The 10,830-nt window shown below is 44.0% G+C and overlaps 1 protein-coding gene across 1 annotated transcript in view; it reads left to right on the top strand.

Moving 5' to 3' along the window:
• The first annotated feature begins 225 nt into the window (after positions 1–225).
• The window catches only part of LOC124551207, an 83,512-nt gene continuing 72,907 nt past the window's right edge, over positions 226–10,830 (top strand). Inside the window, exon 1 of the mRNA XM_047126198.1 lies at positions 226–278. Coding sequence (XP_046982154.1) covers positions 267–278 — 12 coding nt within the window. The 5' untranslated portion in view covers positions 226–266. The remainder of the gene's footprint in view (positions 279–10,830) is intronic.

Raw genomic sequence — 10,830 nt, 5'->3', positions numbered from 1 at the left:
AGAGAGCCTCGCTGTTTTCTGCGCCCCGCGGACAACTCGATAAAAGCGCCAATGTCGCCGGCGCTGTTTTTTACTGTTCCCCCGGGATCCGCGCTCACGGCCGCCGGCCGTCGGGGAGGCTACCGCAGCGGCGTCCGTCTGTCTCTCCAGGCTCCCCACCACCAGCCCGAGGCCGCGGCGGTATAAAGCGGACCGCCGGCAGGCGCCGTCTCACAGACAAGACCACCAGCAGCAGCCGCAGCCGTCCGGAGACCACACGGGACGCCATGGCAACCACGGTGAGTGCGTCTGCGACTCTCTCCACCACCCACAGCTCCACTACAGCATCTCCAGCTCTTCGCCCTTTTAGTCACTACTAGCTCCGAAGCTGACCGAGGTTTTCGGAGGTTTTCCCCTAGTCATCAGGCGAATGCCACAGCTACATGTTCCCCCTGCCCCCACCACTAGCTATTCCCAGCTGGTGAATTGCTGTGCATATTGGGATATTTGGCTCTAAAGATCAGATGTCTACAATATCTACTAGGGGCATTCAATAAGTAATGATGTAGTTAGAATCTTTTATGTAGCTGGCAGTATTGGCGCTCACTGTATTGCAGTAGTTCGAGTAACGAAGATTTTTATGAGGTAAGTGATTGATGAAAGGTATAGGTTATTGTTAGTCAGGACCATTCTTTTGTAGGGATTTTTTGAAAGTGAAATTGCGTTGCGCTAAAAATACTGTGTGTTAGTTTAGTGTTGATCAGAATAAGTAAAGAGCGAAATGTCTGAGTACGTTCAGTTCTGCTCAGCTGTTTGAAAATCAAATAACGTAAGGGGTTTACCAGCACAGTAATTCAATAGTTTCTCTAAGGGGACGTTTCAATGAAACTCATTTGTTTTTCTGAAAGGAGGTTGCGATTCTTCAGGAGTCCAACATTTTTTTGAATCATCAGCCTTCTGACCAGTTTTATGTGGCCCACCACGAATTCCTCTTCTCTGCCAACCTCTTCATCTTACAGTGACACTTGCAACCCATGTTCTCAATTATTTGCTGGATGCATTCAAATCTCTGTCTTGTTCTTCAGTTTTTGCCTTCTACAGCTCCTTCTAGTACCATGGAGGTTATTCCTTGATGTCTTAACAGATGTCCTACCATTATGTGCCTTCTTCTTCTCAGTGTTAACCACACATTGCTTTCCTCGCCTATTCTCTGTAGAAAATTTGGAAATTTGTGGTAAGCTCCATGGGACCAAACTGCTGTGGCCATCGGTCCCTAGGCTTAAACACTATTTAATCTAACTTACTATCCTGTCCCTTCTTTTTGTCAGTGTTAATCACACATTGCTTTCCTCGCCGGTTCTCTGTAGAAAATTAGGAAATTTGTGCTAAGTTCTATGGGTCCAAACTGGTGAGGTCATTGGTCCCTAAGCTTACACACTACTTAATCTAACTTAAACTAACTTAAACTAAGGACAACATACACACTCATGCTCAAGAGTGGACTCGAACCTCCGACGGGGGCAGGCGCACGAACCGTGGCAAGGCGTCCACGGCTACCCCGGTCTGCTCTCTGTAGAACTTCCTCATTCCTTGCCTTATCGCTTCACCTGATTTCCAACATTCTTCTGTAGCAGCACACGTCAATTGCTTCTATTCTCTTCTTTTCCGGTTTCCCCACAGTCCATTTCTCACTACCATACAATGCTGTGCTCCAAACGTACATTCTCAGAAATTTCTTCCTCAAATCAAGGCCCATGATTGATACCAGAATGCCCTTTTCTCCAGTGCTAGTCTGATTTTTATGTCCTCCCTACTTCCCTCGATCACGAGTTATTTTGCTGCCTAAACAGCAGATTTTCTTAACTGCATTCACTTCGTGTTCAACGATTTTCATCTTAAGTTTCTCACTGTTCTCATTTCTGCTACTTCTCATTACTTTCGTCTTTCTTCGATTTACTGTCAGTCCGTGTTCTGTACTCATTAGATTTTCATTCCACTGAACACATCCTGTAATTCTTCTTCACTTTCATTGAGGATAGAAATTTCATCATTGAATCTTAACGCCGATATCCTTTTACCTTGAATTCTAATCCTACACTTGAACCTCTCTTTTGTTTCTGTTATTGCTTTCTCAACGTATACAAGCAACAGCAGGGGCGAAACACTACATACCTGTCTTATACCCTTCTTAATCCAAGTATTTCGTTCTTGGTCTTCCAGTCCTATTCTTCCATATTATATATAACCCATCTTTCGCTACAGCTTACCCCTATCTTTCACAGAATTTTGATCGTCTTGCACCATGTTACACTATCGAACGCTTTTCATATGTCGACAAAGCCTACGACCTATCTTGATTTTGCTCCAGTCTTCAGCCATTATCAACTGGAACGTCAGAACTGCTCCTCTGGTACCTTCACTTTTCGTAAACGAAAAGCGATCGTCATCTTACATATCCTCAGTTTTATTTTCCATTCTTCAGTGTATCATTCTTGTCAGCAAATTGTATGCATGAGATGTTAAGCCTACTGGTCATAATGTTCTGGAAGATCGGTGTACGCATTACTAATTTATAGTCCACGACGCGTTTTTGTGTCTGTATGTGAAGGCAAATCTCAGGAACTACTTAGTGATTTTGGTACGGATTTCACTACTAGGTGAGACCATTTCGCGAGGAAGGTTTCTGTATTGTTGGCGTATAGGTCGAACCGTATTCAGGCTTGAACTTCGTAAACAGCTGGCTTTACCAGTCCTGGTGATCTCTTAGGGTATATAAGGGGCGCGAACAGCGTCAGAAGCTGAGTGATCACTGTATAGGACCCCGAGAATCGTGTACTCGTGTGAGACAGCGTTATCAGCACCTGACAAAATTTGAAAGGAGCCTCGTTGTAGGGCCCATTATGGCTGGCTGGTCGAATCGTAAAGTATCGACATGTGTGGGACATTTTGATGTGACAGCGGCCTGATGTTGGAGAGCGTGGAAACGTGAGGGCAGGCAAACCCATCGTTAGGGCTCCAATCGATCATGTCTGACCGCCCCAACGGAGGATCGCTGGTGCACCAAGCATATCGTAACCCCTTCACACCTTCGCCTGCGATTCGAGAACACAAGTAATGGACCCGCTGGATCATTGTCTGTCATTCCGCACCGTTGGTCAGAAACTGGTAGCAGCCAGACTTGGATATTACCGGTCCACGTGTAGGGTGCTGTTGGCACCACAACACAAATGGACGGGTTTGGTGTGGTGGAGTGACCGGGAAGTATAGAGCGCTGACGAATGGTATCGCACTGTGCTCATCTTCGGCAGTATGGCGGCGGTCTGGGGAGAGGTCCCGTTCTTCTAACGTTTTGGAGAGACACAGAAGTGATATTCCAGGTTTCGTGGTGTGTACAGCCATCTGCTAATGTCAAAGCTGGTCGTGATTGATGGAACTCTGATGGCATAACTGTATGTCACGGACATCCTGGCTTCTCACGCATTACCTCGTATGCGACAGTATCGTGTCGCTATTTCTCACTGACGTGACAAAAGTCGCGGGACGACGATATGCACACATACAGATGAGGGTAGTATCGCGTACACAAGACACGAATGGGCAGTGCATTGGTACAACTGTCATTTGTAGTCAATAGGTTCTTGTGAAAATGTTTGCGGGCTGATTATGGCTGCGCGACGGGAATTAATAGACTCTGAACGCGGAATTGTTTTTTCAGCTAGACGCATGGGACATTCCATTTTGGAAATGGTTCGGGAATTCAATATTCCGCGATCCACTGTGTCAGGAGTGTTTCCGAGAACACTAAATTTCAGGAATTACCTCTCACTACGGACAATGCAGTGGCTGATGGTCTTCAATTAACTACGGAGAGCAGCGGCGTTTGCTTGCAGTTGTTTGTGCTAAGAGACAAGCTACTCCCCTTGAAGTAATTGCAGAAATTCAAACATCCCCTTAGAAAAATTTATGAAATACTGTGCTGATAAACCTCTTACATTATTTGATTTTCAAATAGCTGAGCAGAACTGAACGTACTCAGACATTTCGCTCTTTGCTTAGTCTGCTCAACACTAAAGTAACACACAATATTTTTAGCGCAACGCAATCTGACTTTCAATAATCTCTACAAAAGAATGGCCCTGAGTAACAATAACCTATACCTTTCATGAATCACTTACCTCACAAAAATCGTCGTTACTCGGACTAGTGCAATACAGCGAGCGCCAATACTGCCAGCTAAATAAAAGATTCTAACTACTGAAGGCACTAACTACTGATAGGCATAGTTAGCAAATGAAAGATTTTGATAAAGAACAAACAATGTATTTACTTTAATAGTGTTCAAAAGTCATTATATATATATATATATATATATATCAGTTCATGACATCCAGTCTTACAAGTTTATTCTTTCTCGCGGACACACGTCCAGATCGTCCGCTCTTAAATTTCTGCCTTCTCTCTGCCCACATCCACCACTGCTGGCGGCTCACCTCCAACTGCGCAACGCTTCGCGCTGTTCACATCCAACGATAGCGACTATTCCAACAATGAGTCCAACCAGCCACAGACTGCACACAGCACAGTCAGTGATTTTCATACAGAGCGCTACGTGGCGTTACCAATATAAAAACCTAAACAGCCTACTTACATAGAACAATGGCAAATACTCCAACAATGCAAACCAGCCACAGACTGCACACAGCACAGTCAGTGATTTTCATACAGAGCGCTACGTGGCGTTACCAATATAAAAACCTAAACAGCCTACTTACATAGAACAATGGCAAATACTCCAACAATGCAAACCAGCCACAGACTGCACACAGCACAGTCAGTGATTTTCATACAGAGCGCTACGTGGCGTTACCAATATAAAAATCTAAACAGCCTACTTGCATAGAACAATGGCAAATACTCCAACAATGCAAACCAGCCACAGACTGCACACAGCACAGTCAGTGATTTTCATACAGAGCGCTACGTGGCGTTACCAATATAAAAACCTAAACAGCCTACTTACATAGAACAATGGCAAATACTCCAACAATGCAAACCAGCCACAGACTGCACACAGCACAGTCAGTGATTTTCATACAGAGCACTACGTGGCGTTACCAATATAAAAACCTAAGCAGCCTACTTACATAGAACAATGGCAAATACTCCAACAATGCAAACCAGCCACAGACTGAACACAGCACAGTCAGTGATTTTCATACAGAGCGCTACGTGGCGTTACCAATATAAAAACCTAAACAGCCTACTTACATAGAACAATGGCAAATACTCCAACAATGCAAACCAGCCACAGACTGCACACAGCACAGTCAGTGATTTTCATACAGAGCGCTACGTGGCGTTACCAACATAAAAACCTAAACAGCCTACTTACATAGAACAATGGCAAATACTCCAACAATGCAAACCAGCCACAGACTGCACACAGCACAGTCAGTGATTTTCATACAGAGCGCTACGTGGCGTTACCAATATAAAAACCTAAACAGCCTACTTACATAGAACAATGGCAAATACTCCAACAATGCAAACCAGCCACAGACTGAACACAGCACAGTCAGTGATTTTCATACAGAGCGCTACGTGGCGTTACCAATATAAAAACCTAAACAGCCTACTTACATAGAACAATGGCAAATACTCCAACAATGCAAACCAGCCACAGACTGCACACAGCACAGTCAGTGATTTTCATACAGAGCGCTACGTGGCGTTACCAACATAAAAACCTAAACAGCCTACTTACATAGAACAATGGCAAATACTCCAACAATGCAAACCAGCCACAGACTGCACACAGCACAGTCAGTGATTTTCATACAGAGCGCTACGTGGCGTTACCAATATAAAAACCTAAACAGCCTACTTACATAGAACAATGGCAAATACTCCAACAATGCAAACCAGCCACAGACTGAACACAACACAGTCAGTGATTTTCATACAGAGCGCTACGTGACGTTACGAATATAAAAACCTAAACAGCCTACTTAAAAAATCAGTGTGAGACGTACGACGGACATAAACATTAGGAAGTGCAGCGATTTTTGGCGTTAATGGGCTGTGGCAGCAGACGACAGACGCGAGTACCTTTGCTAACAGCACTTCATCGCCTGCACCGCCTCTCCTGGGCCGGTGACCTATCGGCAGGACCGTAGACGGCTGGGAAACCGTGGCCTGGTCAGATCAGTCCCGGTTTCAGTTGGTAGGAGCTGATGGTAGAGTTAGAGTGTATCGCAGACTCCACGAAGCCGTTGTTGTTGTCAACAAGGCACTGTGCAAAGCTGGTGGTGGCTCCTTAAAGCTGTGGACTGTGCTTACAGGGACTGGATCCTCTGGCCTAACTGAACCGATCATTGACTTGAAATGGTTTTCTTGTTCCGCGAGACTTGTGTCTTAGGGTATATGTTGCATCTAACTACCTAGGAACTACAATTCCGAACAACGTAAACTGCAACGAACCCACAGATAATGTTGTTGGGAAGGCAAACCAAAACTATGTTCTATTGATAGGACGCTAAGAAGATCCAGCGGATCTACTACAGAAATGCAAGCACTAAGCTTGTCCGTTCTTCTGTGAAGTATGGTCATTACCAGAAAGGACTGAGGAGGACGTACAAAAAGGGCAGCAGCTTTTGTATTATCGCGAAATAGGGGACAGAGTTGATGTGGCAAGCAGTAAAACGAAGGTTGTCTTCGTTGCGAGGAGACCTTTCCACGAAGTTTCAGTCTCCAACTTTCTCCCCGCAAATGCGAAAATATTGACGCCCACCCCTAGATAGGGAGAAATGACCACCGTAATTAAAATAAGACAAATCAGAGATCACACGCAAAGGTTTAACTGTTCCTTCTTTCCCGCACGGTTGAACCATTGCTTTATTTCACTTGATCAAAGTACTACAGACTGACTTCACAGAAGAATCACTGGATAACTCAATCAACTAAATCACTAAAAGCCGGCCGGAGTGGCCAAGCGGTTCTAGGCGCTACAGTCTGGAACTGCGTGACCGCTACGGTCGCAGGTTCGAATCCTGCCACGGGCATGGATGTGTGTGATGTCCTTAGGTTGGTTAGGTTTAAGTAGTTCTAAGTTCTAGGGTACTGATGACCTCAGAAATTAAGCCCCATAGTGCTCAGAGCCATTTGAACCACTTTTTTCCCGCGCGCTGTTCGAGAGTGCAAAGGTAGAGGAATAGCGTGAAAGTGGATCGATGAACCATCTGCCAGGCACTTGAGTGTGAATTGCAGAGTAGGTATTAAAATCCATGGATAAGAAATAAAAACTTTGAGGTTCGCCGATGGCATTGTAATTCTGTCAGAGACAGCAAAGGACTTGGAAGAGCAGTTGAATGGAATGGATAGCGTCTTGAAAGGAGGATATAAGATGAACATCAACAAAAGCAAAACGAGGATAATGGAATGTAGTCGAATTAAGTCGGGTGATGCTGAGGGAATTAGATTAGGAGATGAGACACTTAAAGTAGTAAAGGAGTTTTGCTATTTGGGGAGCAAAATAACTGATGATGGTCGAAGTAGAGAGGATATAAAATGTAGATTGTCAATGGCAAGGAAAGCGTTTCTGAAGAAGAGAATTTTGTTAACATCGAGTATAGATTTAAGTGTCAGGAAGTCATTTCTGAAAGTACGAGGCCTGTTCAGAAAGTAAGCTCCGATTGATTGCCAAATTGAAACCACAGTGAACATCAGAAATGTTTTACTTGTAACAATTAGCTACACCTTTCAGCTACTTCTCTACGTAGTCGCCGTTCTGACTTAGACTTTTGTCATAGCGTTGTACCAACTTTTCAATAGCCTCATCATAGAAGGCAGCCGCCAGTGCTTTCCGCCAATTCTCCACGCTGGCCTACACCTCGTTGTCTGTGTCAAAATGTTGTCTTCAAAGACAGCGGTTCATGTGACCAGAGATGAAACTCAGGGGGAGACAATTGCGGACTGTATTGTGGGTAATCTCACATTTCCATTTGAAAACGATGCAGGAGCATCTTCATTGCCCCTGCAGAATGCGGCTGAGAATTGTCGTGAAGACGAAACAGCACGACAGTTATGTAATGTTAGCTGCATAGCTTCAGGCGAAATTTCTCACCAGGCCCTCGTACTTGGCGGCAGACACTATTTTCTAGACATCTTTACGCACTCACTGCGAGCTCAGAAATGAGAAGAGCGACGTGATGCTAACTGGGGTTATACAAGAGACACTACCCAACACATCTGTGCAAAGCTTTATCGGATTTTCATAGTCGTTTCCATTTCGCGACCGATCGGAGCTTACTTTCTGAACGCCCCTCGTATTTGTGTGGAGTGTAGCCATGTATGGAACTGAAACGTGGACGATAAAGTGTTTGGACAAGAAGAGAACAGAAGCTTTCGAAATGTGGTGCTACAGAAGAATGCTCAAGATTAGATGGGTACATCAGGTAACTAATGAGGAAGTATTGAATAGGATTGGGGAGAAGAGAAGTTTGTGGCACAAGTTGACCAGAAGAAGGGATTGGTTGGTAGGACATGTTCTGAGGCATCAAGGGATCACCAACTTAGTATTCGAGGGTAGCATGGAGGGTAAAAATCGTAGAGGGAGACCAAGAGATGAGTACACTAAGCAGATTCAGAAGGATGTAGGTTGCAGTAGGTACTGGGAGATAAAGAACCTAGCACAGGATAGAGTAGCATGGAGAGCTGCATCAAACCAGTCTCAGGACTGAAGACCACAACAACAACAACAATGTAAATGTACAAGTAGATGAGTGTAATGAGTGTGGTGCTATGTTGGTGGCCCAACGATGAGCACGAGAGAAGATAGACTGAATCCCGATTCTAGTACACACAAACTACTGCTCTCGAATAGCACGGAGGTGGCTCGGCGAGCTTAACTTCCCCACCCGAAGACAGATCACCGTCAACAGCGCCACATGGCCTCGCTTCATGAAACAGTGCGAAGACGACTGGAGTTTAAATCGTGACATTTGGCGCAAAGTCTGCTAACCAGGGACATTATGCGGGGCAAATACTGGCAGCCACAACACAGACGTGTGGTAGCGATCTCGGCTAACGAAAGCTGGTTTCGCTTCACGTGTACGTTATTACTTGCTGCAGGGGTTTCTACTTTTCCCTTGCGTCCATCAGCACCCTAAGTCAGACGCTACCGTAAATGTCGCATTGACCCACATTCGGCTGATTTAGTTCACGCTACTTAGGAGCTAATTACGACAGTAAACGGAACGTAAGTTTCTCCCGTTTATTGCACAGGCAGAAAGCAAACCGCGCTTCGGGCGTCTTGAAAGTCAATTTAGAGGGTCTCAGCTGCAGCGTTATACGGCCGTGGAGGCCAGCAAAATAGAATACGGGCGATGTCGTACTTGGTAACTGGTGTGCATGAAGGAGAGAGCTATAAAATGATATCTCGATTGCTAGAAAATGAAACGACTACAGTCGCCCTTGTGATCATACTTATTGTGTAGCTACCAGTTTCGGCGCTTCGATGCGCCATCTTCAGGCCTTAGGTGAAGCTGAAGGGGTTACCACGATCCATATACAGGGTAATTCACGAAGATATGCAAATATTTTAATATGTTATCCTACAAGTAAAACTAAACAAAAAAGTTCACATAAACATACGTCCGCAAATGTTTCGTCACGGAGTTACGGCTAATAAAAGAGTTTGCCTGAAATTTAGCAACTTCGCTACTATGAAGCCATCGCAAAAATGCACGAGGTTAAAGTAAAGCACGATTTCCATTTATTTTGTTGTTATTGGTCTGGTGAGTCTAATAAAGCATGTCCGAGACGTGTCTCTGCAGTAGTTTTCCGGAACATCCACAGAGACAAAGACGAAATTTCGTAACATTTTCTAATTTACTAACTACTTGGCCTAATTTGTTTTTTTTTTTAATTCCATACAATTGCACAAAGTTTTCAGCAGAAATTGTAGAGAATTTAATTTTGGAAAAATGATGGTAATAACGTTACCTAAAACTCTGTGAATTTGTCAGATAATCTGCTTTTATTAATACGATAGCACACGTGTATTCATGTTAAACCGGAAAAAACAAACCTCAGTATTATGGAACTTGTACAGTGTGTATACAATGTCACAATACATTCATCACAAATGATCAACAAACAACTCACTAGCGGTCGTCAACAATGACATAAACGTTTCTACATTCTTAATGGAAAGTAAACAAATTTACTTGTATAAAAATCTTTGCTTCTCTGGATGTTCTGGAAAACTACTGAAGATACACGTCTGGGACATGCTTTATTAGACTCACCTGACCAATAACAACAAAATAAGTGGAAATCGTGCTTTACTTTAACCTCGTGCACTTTTGCGATGGCTTCTTAGTAGCGAAGTTGCTAAATTTGAGGCAAAATCGTTTATTAGCCGTAACTCCATGACTAAACATTTGCGGACGTATGTTTACGTGAACTTTTTTGTTTAGTTTTACTTGTAGAATAACATATTAAAATATTTGCATATCTTCGTGAATCACCCTATACGCTGCGTCAGTGGCCAACATAACTGGTTTACGCAGACTGTCTGTAACTGTGATGTCAGCACTCCAATCATTAACTTCCAACTGATGCAGCGTTTATATGGATTGTGATAACCACTTCAGCATGAAGTAAGACCTGAAGATGGCGCACTGAAGCGCCGAAACTGGTAGCTGCACAATAAACAAGATCATAAGGGTGGATGTAGGCGTCTCATTTTTTACCACAGTGAACGGCCGTGTGTCCAAGACCTCCAGTCGAAAGGATGGATACACAAAAACTTAATGTCTGGATTTGTCGTGCTGGGGAATATTTAAGCTG

This window comes from Schistocerca americana, chromosome 9 (assembly GCF_021461395.2).
Source record: "Schistocerca americana isolate TAMUIC-IGC-003095 chromosome 9, iqSchAmer2.1, whole genome shotgun sequence".
Taxonomy (NCBI): domain Eukaryota; kingdom Metazoa; phylum Arthropoda; class Insecta; order Orthoptera; family Acrididae; genus Schistocerca; species Schistocerca americana.
Note: the sequence above shows the minus strand (reverse complement) of the source record. Positions and strands in the feature narration are given on the sequence as shown.